At 31.3% G+C, this 25,178-nt stretch overlaps 1 protein-coding gene across 6 annotated transcripts in view; it reads left to right on the top strand.

Moving 5' to 3' along the window:
* The window catches only part of LOC126739900 (supervillin-like), a 292,907-nt gene that overhangs the window by 257,963 nt on the left and 9,766 nt on the right, over positions 1–25,178 (top strand). For all 6 annotated transcript variants that reach the window (XM_050445725.1, XM_050445723.1, XM_050445721.1 and 3 more), the window contains 9 exons: positions 2,482–2,640; positions 3,996–4,152; positions 11,348–11,567; positions 11,757–11,849; positions 11,908–12,095; positions 12,150–12,282; positions 14,877–15,305; positions 19,510–19,980; positions 21,262–21,489. In XM_050445725.1, coding sequence (XP_050301682.1) covers positions 2,482–2,640; positions 3,996–4,152; positions 11,348–11,567; positions 11,757–11,849; positions 11,908–12,095; positions 12,150–12,282; positions 14,877–15,305; positions 19,510–19,980; positions 21,262–21,489 — 2,078 coding nt within the window. The remainder of the gene's footprint in view (positions 1–2,481; positions 2,641–3,995; positions 4,153–11,347; positions 11,568–11,756; positions 11,850–11,907; positions 12,096–12,149; positions 12,283–14,876; positions 15,306–19,509; positions 19,981–21,261; positions 21,490–25,178) is intronic.

The following is a 25,178-nucleotide window of genomic DNA, read 5'->3' as shown; positions in this document are numbered from 1 at the left end:
TCCTGCTAATTTGTGTGCGAGAAGTACAAAGTTAAATATTATATATCTGCTAAATGAATATTAATAATTTTACCTCGTAATAAAACCTTTATTACACCGGTCCTCTCGCTGCTGAATCAATAAAATCTGCATATTTGTGCTTTGATCTTCGAAAAGCAAGCAGCCAGTTCGTGTATTCTCACACTGGTTTACCTTAAACTTCCGGGTAGGGATTAAAACTAAAAATATATCCCCCAGCTTCCTAAATTTGGAGTTTCACCCCTCGGGATTTTTATTAGCGTTCCGCGAGTTCAGAGACCTAGAAGAAGAGATAACGTGGAAATCGATATGTAAGGGACTTAACGAGTTATAAATAGCAATAAAGCGTTAAACCGCTTTCTTAGTAGAAAGAAAGGTTACGTTTATTTTAGGTTCTCAAAAAACATTCATAGGTTAAAACTGACTTCCCTTTAAACTATGTACCCAATAGGTAAACATATGTATATTATAAATTGTGAAAAGGCACGTCGGTCTTCAAAATGTAGTCCTATTTTTCGTTATTTTTCCGGTAAGTTTCTTTGGAATATAGAATAAAAAAATTAGAAACAAATCGGTATTATTGATTATTATTTTTTTAGTAAGTGCTGAACTAAACCTTTAAAACTATTTAACTATTTGAATGAAAACCTAAAAATATAGTTCAAAATTGTCAAAAAAGAAACGAAAAAACCTAATCGAAAATCATTTCTTCATACAAATTTTTTTATTCAAATAATTCTTTAAAATATCTGTTTTAAATTAAAGTAAGAAAACCACACCTGTGCGTTAGAGTGAAAGGGACATACGCCTTTGCGAAATGTTGTGAAAAGGGTGACTTTATAGTTGGGGGTCCTAAGGCATAAATATTGAGTTTATTTAAGATAATAAATGCATTGTGAATTATGCCTACATGTTAGTGTAAAAACCTACTAAATATAATAAAATTTATATAAAATAATAATCACGATATTAAAAGGATTACTATAGTCCAGGCTCTTATGACATAAGTATGTGTTTATTATATTAATATTGAATCATTTTATGTTCTAAATTTCAAATTATTTTCTTTGATATTATTACAAGCGAAAATGTTATTTTAATACAATTATAATAAATAAATAAATAACTCCTTATTAAACCATTGCTGTCTGCGTGCTAAGATGAGTAAAACATTATACAATAATGTTACTTTGTGTTTTTGTTTTGAAATTTATTTTGCTTGTTAAAAATCTTATTAATTTCACTCGAATTCACCAAAAAATACAGTGCCAATCACAATCTAAAAGCAAAAAAGCGATCATAAATTAAATTATTATTTGCACACTAAAAGGAGCATTTAAAATCATTTCATAAATACACCTGGACTATGATCCTCCTAGACGAGGACAACTGCTGGGCCATACTGCGCAGAGCAAGATAGAAAGTGGTATCAGACAATACTCAATGCTATAAAGCGTGGCCAAATAGTCCAAGCATTCATTATATTTAGATATTTATTAGTTGCTTTAATATACAGGCTATTTTTTTAATATTGCGACAAAATTCAGGAGCGGGTTCCTGGGTCGAAATCAAGCAAAAAATTTCATATGATACATACATCCCAAACGTCTTTACGTTAATATATTTCTATACTTTCTTATTCGTACTCTTTCTCGAAAGAAAGGAAATTTTGACATATTTTTTCTAATGTCGACTCTTCCAATGTCTATTTTTATTAATTAATTGACCCTTACTTTAATCTTAAATACTTACCGTTTAATTAAAATAGATGTCTAGGTGTGGAAAGGGGGTTTTTAGGAGGTTATAGAATTTTACAAAGAACGTTATAATATATTTATAACAAGATTAGGGTTTCACAAAATTTAATTATTACGAAATTCTAAAAAAAAAGCATTTCATTGTGTTTAACATTTTCTAAGTAATTTATAATTTAAGGGTTTTTGTAATTATACATATTTCCAAGACTGAACTTCTTTAGCGATTTACCATGATTGACATGTAATTAAAATTGTTTCTCTAATATTCTGCAGAATTACAATTTTGTCCATTATTACTCTTCTGAGGATGACAACCCGTATAGATTTTATAATTTTCAATATTCTCATCAAGCAGCATAAATTGCTTTCATCTTGACTCGGAAATAGTCCGCTACCATCTACTCGTCGTTTATACTTTGATATCTCAAAACTAGATCGCATTATTACATACATTAAACCAAAATCGAAAGGCACAGTAATTGATATGCGATCAACTATCTGTGACATATTTACCTATACATATAAGTATTACTATGAATAATAAATTTTGAATACTATCAATAATATTTATGGGCCGCTACAACTCGATTTCTAAATGGATTGGTTTGCGAAATTAACCCCATTAATTTTGCAGATTGCTTTAATGTAGTAATTCTTGTTCTCGTTCCACTATTAAAATTGACTAAACGCTTGTTTTCTTTTTTAGGCAACAACTTGAAGACTGTCTATCGAAAAGCAAGAGTTTGTCATTCATAAGGCCTGCCGCTAAATCATGTGACGCATCTGGGGATTCCAGGAGCTTTGAAGACCCTTCTGGTATAGAAGAATCTGCAAGAAGCTCAAAGAAAACCTCTAGTATTAGAAGGTATTGATAAAATAGACAATAGTTAAAAACTTTCTCACAAATATTTGTATATTCTTTATATTTTGTATGATAAGATCATCTTAGGCATCCGCTTGTTCTCCGCTCTTTTCTCTGTTTTTTTTTTTAAATATTCTCAGATAATGTAATATTGCTGCTACGACCGGAATTTCTTTGAGTTCTAAAATAAACCCAACAAGGATGAAAATTCAAGTACATGTTTAGCAAAATGGACTCATCACTGCGATAATTTCAATTTTTAGAATGATGGATACGGCAAAGAAAACTTATAGAATGGCCAGCTAGATCTCCTTATTTTACTCGATTAGACTTCAAAGTCACGAAGTCTATAGTTTACACTTTTAGATAAACCTTGTGAAGGAATTACTAAAACACGAAAATGCGATTAAATAGGTCGAGTTTGAATAACCATTATTACTATTGTGTGACTAATAATGGATAAAATTTTGCACTTCTATTACATTAATGTTGAATGAGTTTGTTAATATGTTTCAGTTCTCGCGCGTTTTAGTGACTAAATGTTTTTGGTTTTATTTTCATTTGAAATCAGGATATTACCGTCTGCAAAAATTATTGTGACTTTCAATTTATTATTATATTTCTCTTTTACTTAAAGTTAAACTGATAAACATACATCATTTGCTATAAATTTATGCTATAGCTTTTTAACTTAATACTATTTCCAACAAATTTATACGATTTTAATTTTCTAATAAGGAAATTATGCAATACAACAAGTCAAATGCTTTCGTAAGGTCACAAAAAACACGACACAATCTCTCTAGTTTCTGTTTTCTCGACAATTTTGTTTATTAAGTAGATCAAGAGTGTAACGCAACCGAATTGTGCAAAATGAAACCAATTATTTGATTGAACAGATTTCAATGGCCTTTGAAGCTTTAAATACCAGGTAAAAATCATGGAAAATTAATATAAGAAATCACACTAAGAGTATCCTCACAACTCAGAAGAAATAAGTGATGCCTTTAAATGCCAGGAAAGAACCGAGAATTTCAAAATAATTTTAGATACTTTAAAAAAACCGAAAAATTACAAAAAAGAAATGACTTCAAAAGCTTGAAATTAATTTAAATATCAAACAAAAAAAAATTATAATGGCTTCTTGGCAAGATGTGAAAATATGTTACTCAAAATATATAAATTTGCTTCCTTTACAGAATCAAATTGTATGCCAATCATTGGCAAATTTTACGTTTTAAAATTCGTTTCGTTTATTGTCATGAACAGAATGAATCATTCAATCAGTATTCCCTCGTATTCGTCACACTAGTGCATCCTTCCCAATATAATTTTATTAATTGACATATATTTTTCAGATCGCATACCCATACATCAGGAACCATGCCTCAGTCCATAGCAAATTTGAGAGCAAAACTCCAAGAGGACGGAGAAAAGGGATGGATGAAACGGGTCGCCTTAAACAACAACAGCTGTGATGAATTGAAACTCCTGAAAGAAAGAAACCGATTTAACGTAAGTTATGCCGCGAACAAGCTTCCCACGAGACTACAATCCTGCTTAATAACTACATATCATCAGATCTGACACTAACAAGTGTTAATTTTATTGAGACATGCGTTAACACGTATCTCATTCAATTGGAGTACAATGAATTACCATAATTTACTACTTAATCGTCGAATCAAACTCTTTACAGCGGCAAATTGAACCGGGCCCGTCTTACTCCTTTTTTAATATTAATAACGTCACCCATCTCGTCGATAAAAACCGTCTCAAGTTCAACATTTAAATAATTAGGTTCGTGAGCAGGAACGCTAAAAAGGCAATTTCTCCTTTAATGGTACACATCGGTATTGACATTCGTCGCTGAAGCGATCTGTTTTCGGTTAAAAAAAGGTTAATGGTGCACTTCCGTCTTGTTCGGTTCGTGTCGTTACCGCTTTTATATGTTAGACTATAGAAAAGACAAATGGATGGGAGCAAGTTTGTTCTTACGAATGGAAACACAATAGATGTTCTTGAAAATGTTTAAATTGTAGCCAATCACAATGATTCAGAAAGCTTGATAACTTTACTGTTTTTTTTTCATTCTCGCTTCGCTACTAGTAAATTCAGCTGGCTTAAGTCATGCATTAATTAAGAATTATTTGGTATTCCACTGATATTTTTATCATTTTTGAAAAAATGAAAGAAACTGAATTAGCTCTTTCACTTTCTTTAATTTTTTCGTAAGAATTATTTAATATTCTACTGAAATTTTTATCACTTTTCCAGATTCTTTCTCTATTTCCGAATATCTAAAGGAACTCTTTCACTTTCTTTGCGTTGTTCCATTAATTCTTTAGAGTTTTAAAAATTCATACCAAGAAGTATTGTTCTAGTCAAGACAGAGGAATAAAGACTCTAAGGAATATTCCATTAATGGGATTTATTATCATTCCAGATTTTTTTGTATTCCGAAATATCTGGAATGGCTCTTTGGCTTTCTTTAATTTGCTTAACTATGTTAAACTGAATTGCAGATTATCTTGGGAAATTACCTTCATACGGATTCTTATATTTTTACGATCTAGATGGTTTTTGATAATTTTGTAGTTTTGTATAATCGTAGATTTTTTTATCGATTCTATTGAGTACTTTTTGAAAAGTACGTAGTAAAAGTTTAAAATAAAAAAGTTGTTCGTTTGTTCAAAGTATATTAATAAATAACCTAATTATTGCATGAACATAGTAGTACAGATAAAAAACAATTTAATTTTTCTTATTACTAAATTAAGATATAAAGTGATAATTGTGGTTTTTGTGCTGTGTAGCAGTTGCTGTTTTCATACAAATAAAATACGTTATTGAGATTTTTATTAATCCCTCAACATTTTCTAATTCTCCATTTTACTGCCATAAGGATGCTTTAACTTCGGCAGCTTCAAATATTATAACATAAACGTTGGTTTATTCACCTTAACCCAACCTCAATAAGAGCAATCAAATAATTACTCATAAATGAAAATAAATTACTATAAAAAAATAAAAACAATATAATTTTTAAAAAAGGTCACCCTTTTGTTGTCAATCAAACATGAAAGTGATATATTGTTGAATTTTAATCCAAAGTAAAATAAGTGACCATAAAAAAGATTCTGGTATAAATATTTCGATTTATCACCGATTCACCTTCACTAAATCTTTGTTCCTTTTATGTAATTAAAATGATAAAGAATAATCGTAAAATTACATTTTATGTTTGGGACCACACAACTTCTACATATTCAGAAAAGGAAATACTGTATATAAGTCATATTTTATATATTCATATCATATTTTTCGTATTATAATGTATTGCCTTGCCTTTATTTTCTAAAAAGTAATGCTTCTCTATTTATTGTGCAAAAAAATTGTCAAAATCATTTTAATGTACACTCTCATTTTCAGGACAATAAGCTAGTAATAGTTAACAAGAAAAGAGTTATAAAGTAGATATGGGGTTTACATCTTAATTGCATGTATGTATTCAAAGTTTTTTTTATATTCAAAATATTATGCTTTATTTACTTCTCTTCAAAAAAAATCTCTTGCATTCCCCACAAAATTCTTACATAAGCAAATTACCCTTTAATCAAACACACCGATCGACTGACATGCTTTTATACAGACAGGTGACGTCTCGTCGCGAATATAATTGAACATGATGGACGGAAACAAATTAACTTTTACTAATAAACGTGAAGAGTATAGCAAATAGGCCGTTAACGAAGTTTAATATTGACGCGAGGTCGTAAAAGAAAAAAATTCGTTTAACAGCGGGCTCGCAATTAGTTCGCAATTTCCCTTTGGGTTAACCCGGTGCTGGAAAATCGCGAAATTGAAAATTACGTGGCATCTCGGAATATAAATCAGATTTTCTACAGAATTGTAATTTATGATCAACATGCCGCTTATCGCATATATATATTACATATAATGCAAAAAGTATTTTCCAATTTAATCAACCGCGGTCCAATCTCCAACAGAATGGACCATAATAATAGTAATATAATAATGGAAAAATCGGATGGCGAGCAAAAAGGCAAACCGCTAATGCAGAATCTAGGAAGAGTTACCATACCGGTAATTTCACGGTCGGCGTGTGTGCGGCGGATTCCCCGCAATTATTCGGCCATTAGGGCCTCGCCCAGATGACATTCAATTAGAATTATGCACGCCAAGGACGATACATTACCTGGCACGGCCTGAAACTCTATTTGGAAACAATTAGGAGTTCAAGGAAACTGTTTATTGACATTCAAAGTATATGGAAAGGGCTATAGGTCAATAGGAGTTTTCTTAGTAAAGCAAAGGTTATGATGGATGAAACAGGTATGCCGAAAACATTGTGAAATAACACAGAATTTATGGTATGATAGGAAACCTAATCAGAATTTGAGGATATCTGGATGCACATCATTGTAACCATATACAGATTGAGGAAAGTGCTACTAGCCAGAGAATTAGTTTAATAATAAGATTGAAGTGGTGTAGATGCAGATGATAAATAATTCTCAAAAGCTCTTGAAAAATTATTTCAGAGGAAACATTTCTGGATTCGCTGAGTTTTATCTGGAAATCAGTTTAGCTTCTCACAAGGGAGTAGTACAGCACATGCAGTATATAACTAACATTACAAAGAACCTAACGGATATTACAGAAAAAATGTATTGATCTTGCTAAAGCCTGCAATGCTGTCCTTCACAACATGCTTTTTGATTTTGGAACACTATAGGGTTAAAGGCTTGGTAAGGACGGTGTTTAACAGTTACTTTGAAAAAAGAATATGGTCAATAAAACTAAATGATACAAAAAGAATAAACACAGGTATACCACAGTGAACAATATTGAGATCAATTTTGTTTATTGCATATATACACTCTCTACTCAAACTAAAAATACCGAGCCAAATAGTTTGTTTTGCAGATAATATGATCTTCATATTTAAGGGTAATACATGTGAAGCAGTGAAAAATACCTTGCATGTAATTTTGGACAAATCAAAGATTGGTTGTGTACCCAGAGGTTAACAATTAATATGGAAAAAACTAATTACATAGCCTTTTCAATAAAAAATAAAAATAGACCAACAAACAATAGTGATTTAATTCTTAATTCTAAAACTAATGAAATAATCCGTGAAACCAATAAAATTTAATATCTTGGAATTATAATTGACCAACACTTAAAATGGAAAGATCACAGTAATTTTCTTTGCGACAAAAGCCTAAGCTTAATACAAATGTTGTACGTTCTTCGAAAAATAATGGGTAACAAGTTATGTTTAATTATTTATAGATCTTTAGTCAAGTCTTTCAAGGCATAATAGAAGTGAACCTCACAAAGCCAATCTTTAGTCCTTAAGAGTTCTGCAGAATTATATTCTTATGGCAATTCACAAGAGGAATTATAAGCAGGTGAACCTTCAATTTATAAATTACCATATGGCCAAAAATTTGTAACTTAAATATTTAAAAAAATAAAAACTAAAAAAATTATAAAATATTTAATGAAAAGATCAAAAACTATATTTTCAATAATTGATCAAAGTGAAATATAAAAATACTTCTAAAATATTGGTCTAATTTTGTATAAATCAAAATAATTTTGTTTATGACATTTCCAGTTTAAATTACGAACTTTTTAAATATACAAAACAAAAACGTAATATAACTAACCGATAAAAAATACTCATTCCTGTTATACGTCTACATAAGTATACCTTAATATGCAATATTATTTATTTCCCTTGTTTATTATTTTTTTTATTTACTGTTGACGATAATATAATTATCTCAAATATTTTTCTATCGATAAACAAACCTTAACCAGTAATGATTCATAATCGTTTATCTCCTGGCCGCAAATCATATCTACCACCTAAAAATACAATAAACGCATATCAACAATTATTATATAGCCACTTCAACATCATTTGTAGTTCCCATTTTTTCAATGTACATGATTCTATCAATGTACCTGACTCTTACCGTAAAAAATTCATATGGGAGATTCAGCCACCCATGCGTCTCTAATCAAAAACAGTAGGAGAAGTTTTCGTGCTTAGTCAAAAGCGGATTGCGAGCCAAACTACGTAGATTTTTGCGGCTAAAAATTAGATTAAGTGCAAAGTTCTAGTGAAAATTTGATTATTTCAGTGTGCTTTGGATGAAAATGTGGTTCGTTTTTACTGTAATTGGTATCGTGCTCGTCTGGCATTTCGTGTTTGCGAAAGCGGCCCGGAAAGAAGTAAGATAATTTCGGATAACTAAATCGTATTTGAGTTTTTTTTAGGTGTTTTTGACCTGCGGTTTTAAATTAACATTTATATAGATTACGTTGGCGTTTAATATAAACTTGAAGTAAGTTTGTTGTGAGATGTTGAGAGTATTCTATTAATATCAAATATTTTTTTGATTTTTTCGAACCTTAAGAGAGTTCTCCTAGAATTGTTTGGGGTTTTTATATTCTTTGAATACACCAGGAATATTTTAATCTTCTGAAAGCTCATTTTATACATATTCAGAAAACCTGACGTCATTTAACATTTTAACGTAGTTAGTGCTATTTTAGATGTAATATTTTTAGCAATTTTTCACTATTCCTAAGAATATTTTAATGCACTAATGAGATTTTTTTTTAATAAAACCAGTCAAAGATAAATTATTTCTAAACTAATACGATCTTAAGAACGTTTCATTATATCATAAGAACGTTTCATGTACCTCAAAAACTTTCACCTACATTTTTTTTAATGGAAGGTTCAAGAGCTACTAAATGTAAAGCTGAAGCGTATATCGATTGCAAGAGTAAGATTTGTATTCATTAGTGGATTTGTTTGAGCATAAGGAACTTTTTCATGTTGTTTCACATTAATATAGAACTCCTTGGGTAGCTAGGACAGCTTTAGTTAAGGCATTTTTTTACTAATTAATTTTCATGGAGAATTCTAGATGCTTTTGAGAATATTTTCAAATAATAATAATATTCATAAAGGGATTCTAGGTAAAGAGAACAAGAACTATTATTCTTACCGAATAGATGTATATAAGAACGTTTCATGTACTTCAAAAGCTTTTTGGGTTATATACACAATTTCATGTCATCCAAGTCCAAGAACCACCCAATTTTCGAACTTAGAAAGGTATATTACAAAATCGTTTTTTTTTTACATTTTTCAGACATAATTGGAAGTAAGTAGCTTAAATATTTTTTTTTACTTTAAAATAGAAGCATTCTTGAGGATGGCTTTGAGTGTAAAAAAGTCGTCGTAAATTAAGAATTTATATTTTTCAGGACCGTTTGTGTTGGAGTAAGGCGAAGAATACAATATTAAAACGATTTTAATTCATAATCATTTACTTGTATTAGTTTCCCAAGGTACACACATTCTTAAAAATTTCCTTCCTTCTTTCAAATATACAGGGTGTTACAAAATTCGGTGCAAATATTTTAAGAGCGTATTGTTGGAGTTAAAATAAGACTTTTTTTCCTTCCTCCGAGCTACAGCCCGTGCAAATGGCTTGAAATCGATTATTTGGAACCGTAACTACAATTATCCATTAATTCTTCTGAAAATGTCCTCGTTTTTTGGGTGCTTTTTTCATTTCTGTCCCTAAAATGATGTAAATCCAATTTTTGGGAAGGAATCAGGGAAGCTTACCCTTCTGATTCGGCCCCTATTTTATTTTTTCTATAAGAAATGTAAAAATCTAGCAACACTATCTTGAATTCGCCATGAAAAAATCTTAAATTTTTGTCTCTTGCTTTTTTTCGATATAATTATGCGTTTTCGAGAAAATCGCTGATAAACGAAAGGAAGCATTATTACACCGATTAAACTTTAGTTTTTTTGTCAAATAAATTTAATTTTTATCGAAAAAATGGAAAAAACGATAATTTTAGATTTTTTTATAGCTAATTCGATCGTGTTCTAGATTTTTGAATTTATTGTTGAAAACATTAAAATATGGGCTATCATAAGAGTAGGCCCCCCTGAATCCTTCCCTAAAATTGGGTTTACCCAATTTTTGGAACGGAAAATGTCAAGAGGATCCAAAACAATGCAGACTTGCAAATTTTTAAAACATTTGACGCATCACTGTAGCCAGTGTTCCAAATAATCGATTTTCTTCAAGTTATGTGCGCGGGCTGTAGCTCTGAGGGGATGCATTTTAAAATGCATGTTTATAGGAAAAAAAGGTCTTATTTTACCTCCAACAATACGCTCTTAAAAAATTTGCACCGAATTTTGTAACACCCTTTATAGATAATAGCTTTCAGCAGTTTGATAAATATATCAATCACACATTCACATAGAGATCTGACAATAATTAGCAATCAGTTTTATCATAAAACGGTTCAGCGATATTCAAATTGCATTCTATAAATGTTTCTGGTTAATACATTTTCACAACATTCGTATAATGTTTATTGAGTTCTACATAAGCAGTTGGTAAACGTTCATGCAATATATTATACTATCAAAGGTCTTATGCTGGTAACAATCTTTTTACACTTATTATAAAATCCAATATCATCATATAGTATTTTTGTCACTTTAACTATTCCTATCCAGGCCTAGAATGGAATCTTATTGATAGACAAAGCACGAGCCTTTTCCACATATATTTGTTTAAGAATTAGAATATATCAACAAAAATCTTTATAAATTTTATTATTTCAGGATGTATTATCAGAAAAATCCGTTCTGGAAGCTAAGAAAGACGAGCTAGACGCAGCTTCTAAGCAATGGAAGAGCAGAGTGGAAAAAAGTGACGCAGAAAAATTTTCAGTAGCTGGCAAAATGGGCGAGAAAATAAGAGACGCAGTCCCTACTATTAACATACTTACTACCGATAAAAACAAGAAAGCTCCACAAGCCAAGAGATATAAAGGAAAAGAAGGTATTTTAACTATTATGCTTTTTTTTAAATACATAGATGAATCACGCTTTGTAAGATTCCTTATCAAAATAATAAGGATTATAAGTAATCATAATAAAAACATACAAGCAGTACGCAGTTGTGTTTTTATTATGTGTTTAATAATGACGCATGAAAGTTTAATTACCAATGGCTTAACGTTATTTACAGACTCGTCTTCGACTCCTTCGTCCCCGGAGAAAAACAACCATTTTGATCTCACCAGAAGCAAATCAGCTCTCTCTCCTATAGCAAGACATCAAGGTAAGTCCTTTAATTAATTAACATTTGTTCATACGACATACCACTTTTAATTTTTTAGTGATAGCTTCACCGGCTAAAGTCCAGAAACGAGTGGTGTCCATTATAAAACCAGATGATGTAACTTTTACCGCCTTCTTTAAGAGTGTTGAGCACTCGAAGATCGGTAGCGAAAGACTCGAGGTAAATCCTGAAGATTTTGATGCCGTAGAAAGACAATCTTTGTTGACGTATAAAAAGAATGTACAGGTAAAGTCGTTATAAGTGTTATTTTATAGCATGGTTAATAAAAAATGTTTGCAGATTCGTAGAAGGAAGGGTGCTACAAAGAACCCAATCAAAGCCTTGGCCGATAGAACTGATATCGCTAGCGAATATACCGAGATTATTACGGGGGTGGCAGAGAGAGAGAAGAAAAGACTGAATATTGAAAAACGTAAGCTTAAATTATCAGTTTATTAGGGTAAGGGTAAGATTTGTAAATACATTTTGTTTTGGAATCATATTAATCAATTAGTTATTTTCATTTTTAATTGGACTTGATGACCGTAATACCATCTTTCTTATCTAATTTAAGTATCGTCCAATGTTAATTTTAAAAAATCAGCATTTTGGGAAAGTTGTTTTCCTATTTTCTTAATGGATCTCTGTGGATGTTGATGTCCCCAAAGTTTGCCCACTGGTAATTAAAAGAAAACTAAAATGTCAGCTTTTCTCGACAGCATTTTTTATAAGAATATACTTAATTTTTTGTTATTAAATAAATATAATTTTTGACAATTGGTCTCTATAGTCATTCAAATGTTCCAAATTTCGCCCACTGGAAATTAAAGAAATATCTTATCAACTTTTTTCAATACTATTTGTCTATTTCAAGCAATAAGCATTAACTTTTCTAATAATCTTTGCTATCTTTGATATGATGCATCATCTGAAATATATGGACTTACCCTGAACATGTTTTCAAATATACCAGAATTCACCTTAAACAATTTTATATTTTAAAATGGAACTTTTCCAACCTTCCTGAAGACAGGCAATTATTATTCCGTTGCATATCAAGTTTCGAATTATCCAATTGCACTACTTTCCATGTTATCCAGGGTCTTCTTCTTTCTTTTCTGTTTAAATATAAAATACTTATTCCCCACCAATTTAGATTCTTGAGTACCAAATATATCAATGATGCTATATTTTCTCCTTTTAGTAAACTATACTCCTATCTATATAGGGATCACTCGACGGCAAATTTTCTGCGACTTCTAAAGTTTTCAACTGTGTAAAGCACAATATGTTAATAAATAAATTGCAGCACTATCGGTTCAAAGGAATACCTACCTCTCGAATGGTTTAAGTCATATCCTAATAACGGATACATTATTTCAAAATCAATCAAAAATATTATCTATAAATAAAACGAATAAAACAGGTGAGCAATGCCCTCCTTGAGAAACACCAGAGGTAACGTTTATGTAAACTGATTGATAAAATCCAATTCTAATGCTCTGTTGATAATTAGACAAACAGTTCTGAATCCATTTTAATGTATATACGCCGAAACCGATTTGAAAAAACTTATTAAGAGAATTATGGTAATCGACCTGGTCAAAAGCTTTAGAGAAATCTGCATATAAATATAACAGTCACCCACTTACAGGAAATACAAAAATGTAGTTAGCTTCATAAAGAAAACTACAAGAAAATGAAACAATAGATTACAAATGTGTAGATACTTTGCACCTACTGTAATAATCTAAATATCAAAACATTTTAGGCCTAGAAAAGGTAGATAAACCAAGAAAATGCAATACCCACAAACAATTAATAATAAAACAATTGAAACTTCTTTACAATATTTTTTTTTATATTGCTATTTGTACACTCGCAGTAAAATGTCAATTTGTATCTTGAATTTCGTCTTGGAACACAAAAAGTTTCACGTAACAAACTTATACAGTCTATTTAGTTGTTCAACAACTTATTCAAAAATGAAAAGGCACCCTTCTGCGGTCCTTTAAACAACTCAACTCAAACAACCAAATCTTTCCAATAAGACAGCTTGTGGCGTTCGCTGTTCTGGATATATAGTATCGTGTTTGAATGCTAAGTATTTAAGAAATCTCCTCTATATAGACTCTAAAGTATTAGTGTAAACTTGATAGATAGATTTTTTGGTTTTGAGATGCTTTGCTGTTTGAGTTGCCTAGAAGTACAGGATTTGAGTGTGTCAAAACACCTTCAAAGAAACTTGAAAAAGCATTAATGATATCCTGGGATGTCGAATACTCAATAGAGCCGTTTGTTAAAACACCCGGTATTCTAGAAAATACTTTTTTTGATTGAATAAAGGACTAAAATTCAGAACTTATCCCTACTTATATTTTCTTCGGTAGATTTAATGTTTTTTTTTTGTATGCTATGTCTATTAGGATTTCAAGTTTTCTCCTTAAATTCTTAAAAATATTGTATTAATAGTTAGTCCTGTGCTTGCGATAATCCTTATAAGCTTTTCCTTTCTTTTTTAGTAACTTATTAGTACTCATAACTTTCTTAGTACTCATACAAATTTGGATATCTTTCGAGTCCGCTCGTTTAAAATTCTCTGGAGCTTTTGTAATTTTATTATGACACTTTACTAGATTTATGAATAGTATACATACCTTGAGATGTACCGATGTTGACTGGTTCTATATATGAAAAAGATTTGCCAAGAACCACTTATTTTCTCCGGTTACTCAAAAATGATTTCAAAAACAGGATCGCAGCAATTGAAAAAACCGATAAAATCTACAGTAGCTATAAGAATTTCATGATTAGGATATAATAATATGTGGACAACAATATTTAATTAAACTACAATGCATTCAATCATCCGAACCAGAGGCTTAAGTTTTTATCATCTGTATGATTTTATAATTTATCTTTTTTATCCTCTTTATGTTTCTGTTTTGGATTGTAGTGATGTTTATATATTCTCTAAACGTTTTTGTTTGTTCATTTATGACTTTCTGAAAAAAAAAACATTTTTAGTTGCCCAAAATTCTGACAAAGCCCTGGAAGCCCTAGCCGGCCTAGCGAGCAAGGAGGACTTTAAAAGTGTGGCCCTGAAAAAGGGTTCCATCCCGACCCTGCTGCAACCCTGGAAGGATCTCATGCTGCTACAAATCAAGGGCAGGCGCCATATTCAAACGCGCCTCGTCGAACCTGTGGCCAGCAGCATTAACGAGGGCGACTGCTATCTACTGATAACACCCACCACCTTATACAGCTACAGTGGCGCTTACTCCAATGTGATCGAGCAGAGCCGAGCAGCGGACGTCGCCAATCATATACAAAAATCTGGAGATTTGGGCTGTAAAGTTACGAAAGTTATTAATATTAGTGGGAATAATTTAGTGAAGAAGGATCTAAAGGCCTTTTGGAGATTGCTTGGTGCCGATGATATACCGGATCCTACAGGTACTATTACATATCTTTATAACATATATTTAGTGTGAAAATAGTATAATGTCCATTATCAGGGTATATTAAAAGGAATTGGGCTTGAACAACGAAACAAGAAACAAAAAGGGGAAAGGCATACTTACAAAAGTTTGAAATCGGTACAAATTTACACACATTAGGATTTGAGCTTAAGTTTAATAGAAATATTTTATTTATTTATTCTATTGTTGAAAAAAAGATGAAAAGATACGTCAAAAAGAGAAATCCTAAAAGCGTTAGGGTACCTGATGGTGTGTTTCAAAAATGTTTGGTGAAAGCAAGAGGAAAGTAGAAGGTTCACGGAGAACACAATAAATGACGCGTTTAACATAATGATTAATTTTTTGTGAAGGAAAGCAGTGAGTACCATATAAAAAGGAATTATAAAGGGCAAAAAAGATGTATTTAAAAGACTATGAAGAGTTAAAACACAGTGAGTTTTCAAAAAGTTAGTACAAGAATTATGTATATTAATACAGTAATGGTTGTTGTTTTGTGTACCTTTATTTATTTCTAGTATTTCCAATAGATTAAGTTTATTGCTTTTGTGGCAGAAATGTAAAAACTTTGAATCAGTAGCTGGGTTAAAACTATAGTTGTTAGTATAAACATGTCTTGAAGTTAGTGTTGATGCTTGTAGGGCAAATATTTCGGTTCTTGCTCTTCTCAATCTTTCTACAACGTTCGGACAAAACAAACAAAAATTCAGTTTATCGAAGTTTTTAGACACATTGGCAAGAACGTTTTATTATCACAAATTATGGATAATCACGGTTAATAAAATTATTTATTATATGTAAAGGAGCAACTTCTTATTTTCACAAAGTAGTTACATACTAAGAAATCGTACCTAAAATTGACAACCATTTAAAAAAGATTTACAGAACCCACTATTTCACTTAGACGAAAAATTATGAAAATGCGCCATTTTTCTCATATAACATTTTTCATAATTTAATCTGAATATAAGGGAGTGGTTCAAAAGGTACAAAGTGACGATGGACTTAATATCCTCACTGTATAGTGTTCATTCTATTTTTAATACCGGGAACCACCGTTCGAGTATTGCATAGTATTTTCAGAAGTCTCTATTTATCATTGTAAAACTAGACTAGGAAATAATTTACCATTAGAAATGTTCTATAATGATAAACATTGCCTTCTTGGTCCTGACCTACCTGATCTTTTTGCTAATTACTTTAAAACGGTTTATTCAACCAAAAACTACCCTGTATGTGAATCTTTATGCATCATTAATATTAGTAATTTCCACATAAATATTTCTACAATATATGATGAAATTTGCAGGTTGGACGCTAATGTGGGTCCAGAGCCAGATTCCTTAATCATGCAGTTTTCTTTTGTCTCATTCACTTTTAATTTCAGTTAATAAATCGTTAGAATTGGGTGTCTTTTCTAATTTTTGTAAGAAAAACTACTTAACTCCTATTCACAAAGCTAGAAACATATAGGCGGTGTAAGTAATGTAAGTACCCATAGACCGGTATGCAACCTAAACGTTATTCCAAAACTATTCAAAAAAATTATAGCAGAATATCTAAAATCATTATTAGGTTGGATAAAAGGATTTGTAACTTATTTCGGGGTAGGAAAGAACAATAAGCGTAATTTTAGAAGAGTAATTTTCCAAAGCGTTTGACAGGGTAAATCATGAGATACTCTTTAATAACGGGTGTTTAGGATTTCATGCGATGAATTCGCATATTTTAGATTCTTATATTTTGCAGATAATCTTATATGTTTTCTAGCTGTCTCCTCTATCACTGACTGTAACAATTTAAAATCAGACTGGAAGAGTGGTGCATTCAGAATTGCATTGATTTGCATCCAGCCAAATGCTATAATATTTGCTTCTCCGAGAAATGCTGTAACGTTTACATATATTATATCGTTGTATAAAACAACCCTGTCAAATGTGACAACAATTAGGGATCTTCGAATTGTATGCGACTCCTCTCTATTATTTAAATTTCATATATCTGAGATGGTATCAAAAGCCCTTAGAATGGCAGCTTTTGTCAAGATATGTTTAAGAGATTCCATGCTATCCACATGCTCAACAGCTCTCCTTTCACCAGACCTTTGCTGGAGTATTCCTTCATATTGCTTCTACCTTACCTTAAAATATGCAAATACACAAAGTCTAGCACGAGCAACGTTTTCAATATTCCATATCCAAATATCCAACCCCCTTTCAGGAGATACCATCCAGGTGCAAACATTAGACTGAAACAAATACAGCAGAGATTACAAGTTCAACAAACACAAGCATACAGCTACAACACATACACACACCCACCATGGATACTAACACCAGTTAAAGTAATAAAGGTCCTAGCAAAACATTCAAAGAAAGATACTTCAGCCTCTACATTTAAGCAACTATTCCTAGATAATATAACTAAATTCAAACATCATCATATTATATACACAGATTGGTCTAAAACGGAAAACAGGGTAGGATCATCTTATTACAATACTTATTTTGAAAAAACTTTCTCACTGACTAAATCAACAGAGATTCTTACAGCAGAACTATTCGCAATACATAAAGCATTTAAACATCTATTTACATTAAAAAACCCAAATTGGTTAATAGCCACTGATCCCATGGGTGCATTACAATGTATTGAATCATATCTCCCAAAACACCCACTTGCTCTTGAAATTAAGCACCAATTAGAAAACGCACATTCACATAAATATAATATCATGTTCATCTGGGTCCCCAGTCACATTGGAATAAAGGGAAATGAAAAAGCCGACTTACTCGCTAAAGAACAACTTAATGCAATTCCCATACATAAACATCTTTATGCAAAAGATATAAATAACTTCTCCCTTAATATTATTAAAAATCTAATACAACTCGATTGGGACCTTCAAGACGAGAACAATAAACTATATAGAATCAAAGACAAATTTTTTTGGGAAATAAAATATCAAACCTCACAAGAAAAGACAGACTAGTAACAACTAGACTTAGAATAGGCCACACAAAAATCACCCACCAATATTTAGTACAATAAGGTAACCAGCCAATGTGTGAAACATGCAATCTACCTCTGTCAGTCCAGCATATACTAACTAATTGAATGTATTAAGTATAAAGACTCTAGGCTAAAATATAACTTAACTAACAATATCAAAACCCTACTCAGCCCTAAATACAATGAATTAATTATCTCATTTCTAAAAGAGACAAAAATATTGAAAACAAATTAAAGAAGACACATTTTTTATTATTCAGATCATTGATATATACGAGCCTTGTACATAGATATTTTAGATGTATTTATTTATTTGTTTTGTTGTATTTATTTATCTGTCTGTCCAATCGATTTACATACACATACTCTTATATTGTTCATAGACATTTTATGGATACTTATTTATATACTTGCTTATTTATATAACTATTAAAAATTCTGATAGACGCCAAAAGGTCTAAGTTACCAGCGCTTCTATAGTAAATATCTCTCTCTCTCTCTCTCTCTCTCTCATTGCTTCTGTAGATTCTCCGTAGTTACTATATTCAATAGATTTGGTAATACCTACAAGAAATACAAGGCCAACTCGCCTTTTTTAGCAACCTTTCTGTAAAACAAATATTAAGTTGTTAATATTAAGACTGGCAAATAATAATAGAACTCTGAACCTAGACTTTAATATAAACGCAAATCGCTTTACTAAGTTTGTTCAAGATTTTCATATATATGATTTGGCGTATTATAAAGTTTTAATCATCAGTTTATTATACGAAAATTCTGGTGTAGCCTAAGGGAATCCAATTTGTGATGTTTTATAACGAATTTGTTGCATTCTTTTGTTATTTGTTTTTTTTTCTTTTTCTTGTTGCTATTATTTATTTATTAATGCTGTTTTATTTTATGGCCGTGAATACTAAATCATAATTTGTATGAAATATCATTAAATATTCACCGTTTGAGGTTATAAAACCTTATTGTAATTTATGCTTTAATTTGTAAAAATGGGTAAGCCTCGTAAACACATAAATAAAATTAAAAAATCTCTTCTGTTTTTTTAAATTCAGTAGATTCCGGATACAATATAAATGAATAACCTTTTTTAACCATAAAATCACATTAAAAGTTGGTCTTAATTATAAAAATGTTAATTTTCTAAATTTGTTCAAAAGGAGCGGGTCATCCGAACGAAGACGAAACCTACGAATCGAACATCCTGCACACCAACATGATCTACACCGTAGAAGAAAACGAACTGGTTCCATACGACTCCTACTGGGGAACGATACCCAAAGTGGATATGCTCGGCGAAACCAGCGTGATAGTTTTCGATTTCGGCTCGGAATTGTACGTTTGGAGCGGTAAAAATGCCGCCTTAGATAAGAAAAAACTGGCCCTGAAACTAGCTAAGGAAATGTGGGATGAGGGCTATAACTATAGTGACTGTAGCGTGAATCCCCTTAATGTCGTGGAGGCTCTGGGCGAGAGGGAGGTGAAAGATCTGCCACTTAAAGCGGATAAGAGACCTGCGTGGGCCTTGTTTGCCAAGATTACTCAGCATAGGGAAACGGTGTTGTTTAGGGAGAAATTTTTGGATTGGCCCGATTTTTCTAGGGTTATTAGGGTGCGAAACAGTGATGAAGGTAAGATATATGAGTTAAATAATAATAATTAATATGTAAGCACGAATTACTTAAACTCCGATATATATTTCAATTCTCCGTCACGTACACACTACTGTTAGGTACCAGAGCATCCTATATTTTAGCACTCGATCTCATGTTAAGTACAAGACTTATCGTTATTCCGTCTTCGTTCTCATAGAATATTTGTACGTTATTTACTATTTTATTTGTTACCTAGTTTAGATTGATCGTATCTATCTAGTTAATTCCATTAGTACCGTCACACGAATTACATTAATGTAGGTTATGCTTATTCAATTTAAATAAAAACGAAGGTGCAGTTTATATGAAACCACTTTCTCAAGGTCATAGAACAGAATTTGCGTTTTTTCTGTAATTTCTTTACTGTGTTTTTCCACCTTTTAAGACCAATTTGTGATACAACTGCATACAGGTGACATATTCAAAAACATATAAAAGACATATTGACTTTTCTTTTCATAAAGTTTCTAATTAGTTAAATAATTTAAAAAAGGAAAACTAAATTATTTATAATTATTTTCTGATATATTACTAACAACATTTTTTCCGTTTTTCGTCAATTCTCCCCTTTTCTGTTATTTGACTTTCCGATTCAAAATATTTATTACAGCCTTGCTTAGACCTCGTCTCTTCCTTATATTATTTTGCATATTTGTTTTGACAAGATCACATATTTGCCTTATATTTCCAAATCACATATTATAACATTAGCTCGTATACGAATATTTCAAACTTGCCAAAAGACCATAATTTTGATGGCATCATGTAACTGCTAGATCTAATTTATAGTTTGGACTGTATTTTTAAAAAACATGTAAGTTTTACCTGTATACAAGCAAAATCTATATCAGATCCTAAGATATCTCTATTTTAGTTTAATCTGGTTGTTTAAATTTTTTGTCCCTGAACATAATTTATAAACTGATACTACATTGCTTTATCATATAATCATTCATATTTTAATCTTTATAAACCTGAGCAAAGCATTGGGATTTTTTTCTCAGTTTTAAGAATAATTATTTCAACATATTATTAGATATTGTTTTAGGTTTTAGTTTTGTTTTTATCAAGCTGACTTTTAATTAAACCTTTATGTGGATCCTCTAGTAGGAAATTATCATTAAAGGACCAAGGATTAATCTTAATTATGATAAACATATAGTCTGTTTTTGCAATAATTGATGTATCTTTGTCCTTACATAAAGTTTAAAAGAAAGTTTCTTTTATCGGTCATGAAACCTTTTTATTATTTTGTAGGTTTAAAAAGAAGTAAAGGATCGATCGAAATTAAGCCCTGTAACGTAGACGAGATGATAAAGCAAAAATCACAACAACCAGATCTGGTAATTCAAAACACCCATTTAGGAAGGGGAGATCAGTACTACGACGAGGAAACTCATCGGATGTTTGAGTACGATACTCTTGAAATAAAAGCTTGGAGGATCATGGAGAACACTCACGAGTTACTTGGAGAAAAATCTATAGGTATGGCTTAATGACTAGTATAATTAATTAATATGGAAGGACTGTTATAAAACAGTAATATTCTGTTAGTAATCGATTAATTTATTTATTTATAAATTCAGCGGGCTACCGATCAATTTAACAAAAAACTAACATTAAAATTTTATATAAAAGTTAAAACATTAAAAAATACATGCAGTACAATAAACTTAAACTGACAAATACTTTTAACTAAGGAATATTTAAATTTAATTTAACTTGTATAATTTATTGGAAATCAATAGCCGCATCTTCAAGCACAGATCTTATTTTTCCAAAACTCAAAGATTTCAAGTTTTCATTCATTTATATGTATCATCAACGACCATACAAAGTGCTTTGAATGTATAAATAAAATATTAATATGAATAAATATTACTCTCACGTGTGGTGATGATAGAACCATGAAAGTTTAACAATTGCAGACCAAACCCTGGTGCAGTTCTCTAATTTTGATCTAACTAAAAAATTGTATAATAGTTTTATAGTACAGATATGTCTAAAATATTGAGTATGTCTCTTCAAATAGCCAATCATTTTATACGACGACTCAATGATGAATTTGAATCAAAAGTAATTCCAAGGTCTCTGACTATATTAGCATTTTTTCTACAAAACTCGTCTATTTTATAAGTAATTAATACAGGAATGTTCCTTTTTGGAAATTAAATGCATTCATCAAGGTTGAAAAACATATAGTTTTCTTTCCACCATTGATTAAGACCATTGTTAAGACCACCAGTAAATATTATCAATTAAGTAAAACAGCCGAATTTTGCCACCTAATATAGTAATGTTGAAATCACTTAAATTGTTGTCTCTTAAATTGTTACTCCCTGAAGTAAGCCATTTCACCTATAACTTTCCACCCTGGAGACACATTAATGTAGATATAAATTTTAAGGTATATTAAATTAATAAAGAATTCAGACGTCATAGAACTATAAGAAATTAATTTTACATCATCATAATTTTTCATCAAGAATCATAATTTTCACAAATGGATCAAAGACAAATTTACATACCAGCTCTTTTCTCAAGACTTTTTTTTAACAATGCTGTTATGTACATTTGAATAGTATACTTACGGCAGAACTACACTTAAAAAGTATAATTGTATAATTTTTCTCCAACTAAGTCAAAAAATTTTTAAATAAAACGACGCGAATAGAGGATCAAGCACCCTCTAAAAAAATGGACGTTAGCAAGCTTAATATATTCCTCATTAACATTCAGTCCTTAAGACATAAAACAGACGAATTACATCTTTTATTGGAAGAGCTAAACTTTCCACATATTGTTGCCATAACAGAACATTGGTTAAAGACTGATGAGCCTGTATTTATTAAAAACTATACCACTTTAGCTAGATATAATAGAAGTAATTTATCTCATGGGGGTACTATGATAATGTCCACTAACAACGATTTTTCCGCGGTCACAAAATTTGATAATTTATTATCTGAAAAAGTATTCGAATTTTCCATTGTCTATCATAATACCCTTGACCTTTATATAGTTTGTATTTACAAAACACCTGACGCGGACGTGCAAATTTTCTGCCAAAAATTATTAAGCTTGCTAGAATCCCTGCCCTTAATAAGCAAATTAATCTTGTGTGGCGATCTTAATATTGACTTCTCCAGTGTGTGTGCTGCTAAGGAATCCCTTCAGTCCATATTTGATTCATTTGGGATGGTTATGCATATTAACTCCCAACCAGAATAACCAAAACTAGCTCTAGTATCATTGACTACGTCGTATCAACCTTTGATCCGGAACTCGTTGATTTAACTGTCTTTAACTCAGGTTTCTCCGATCATGAAGCAGTGTTAACTAAATTTTCTCTAAATCACAAAAATAAAAGAGTCCCGCGCAAAATGTGCCGTATCTTTGGGGAAAAAAATTTCCTAAATTTCAAAAATCTATGTCTAAGAACGGACTGGGACTTCCTATCTGATGATGTTAACACTGAGTTTTCTCGATTCATAAAGTCACTGTCTGATTTGGCATCCAACTCATTTCCTCTTAGACCCATCAAAATTAAACAAAAAAAACCATGGTCTACTAAAGGCTTACGCTTGTCTTCTAAAAATATACGCTCCTTATCACACTTAAAAAAATTCTCAGACAGTGTGTTCTTCCACGATTACGTAAGGTTGTACAAAAAAATTTACCATAAAACAATAAAGGCAGCCAAGGACCTCTATTACAATAAAAGGATTTCTAATTCTGCAAATGTTGGTAAGGAAACTTGGTCTATTGTTAATGAATTAAGGGATAAGGCTTTTCCATCTATCACAATCCCCACTTCACCGGATAACTTAAACAACTACTTTATAAATGTAGCCAAAAATCTCATGAATACCGTAACTCCTTCCCACGATCCTCTCTCATATCTCGCTAATGAGAATTTACATAATTTCTTTCTTACACCCATAGCATTAGAAGAACTACGCAGCACAATAAAAGACATTAAAAACAAATCTTCATCTGGGGCTGATGGTCTAACGCTCAAAATGTTTTCAAATCTCCCGGATATCACTTTAAACCATCTTACCAACTTGATTAATATGTCTCTTCAAATTGGAATCTTTCCAAGCTGCCTTAAGACGACAATTATTATTCCTTTACATAAAGGGGGCGAGAAGGATCAATGTTCGAACTATCGCCCAATTGCACTTCTCCCAACATTATCGAAGATTATTGAAAGACTGGTAAAGAAACGACTTTTATCCTTTTTGTTTAAATATAAAATTATAACCCCGCATCAGTTCGGATTCTTAAGTAACTGGTGCACCAATGATGCTATGTTGTCCCTCTTTAATAATATATACTCCAGCCTAAATAGCCATCTCTCTACAGCAACAATTTTCTGTGATTTCTCTAAAGCTTTCGACTGTGTAAACCATAATATCCTAATTAATAAATTGCAGCACTATGGAATTAGAGGAACACCTCTCGAGTGGTTCATGTCATACCTGAACAACAGGAATCAGTTTGTTAGGGTTGATTCGATGACGTCTTCGAGCAAGCCAATAGAATGCGGGGTACCTCAGGGCTCAGTTCTAGGCCCTATTTTGTTTCTTCTATTTATAAATGATATTGCTAATCTGGACATAAATGGTAAAATTTGTCTCTTTGCGGACGATACTAGTTTTTCTTGGAGCAACTTAAATATGGTGGCTCTTTGTAGAACCATATCTCGTGACCTAGTCACCATTAAATCGTGGTGCGATTCAAATCTCTTGTGCCTTAACGTCTCAAAAACTAGAGTATTATCATTTAGCGGTGCGTTGCAACCTTTTGTAATTAATAACAACAGAATGGAGGTCGTTGATTCCGTAAAGTTCTTGGGACTGATGGTAGACAACTCTTTAAAATGGGATATCCACATCGATTACTTATCCAAAAAATTAAGTTCTGCATGTTTTGCTCTGAGATCAGTATCCAGGGAGCTAAGTTTGGCAACGGCTATAACAGTTTATTATGCCCTGTTTGAGTCGCACCTCCGATATGCCCTTCCGTTTTGGGGTACGTGTGGTGCGACTCAATTTGAACGCATATTTAAGCTACAAAAGAGAGCTATACGCTATTCATTAAGACTAAATTACAGAACTCACTGCCAGGAATATTTTAAAAAATTTAAAATACTAACTCTTCCTTCCTTA

The sequence above is a fragment of the Anthonomus grandis genome, chromosome 8, assembly GCF_022605725.1.
Source record: "Anthonomus grandis grandis chromosome 8, icAntGran1.3, whole genome shotgun sequence".
Lineage (NCBI taxonomy): Eukaryota > Metazoa > Arthropoda > Insecta > Coleoptera > Curculionidae > Anthonomus > Anthonomus grandis.
Note: the sequence above shows the minus strand (reverse complement) of the source record. Positions and strands in the feature narration are given on the sequence as shown.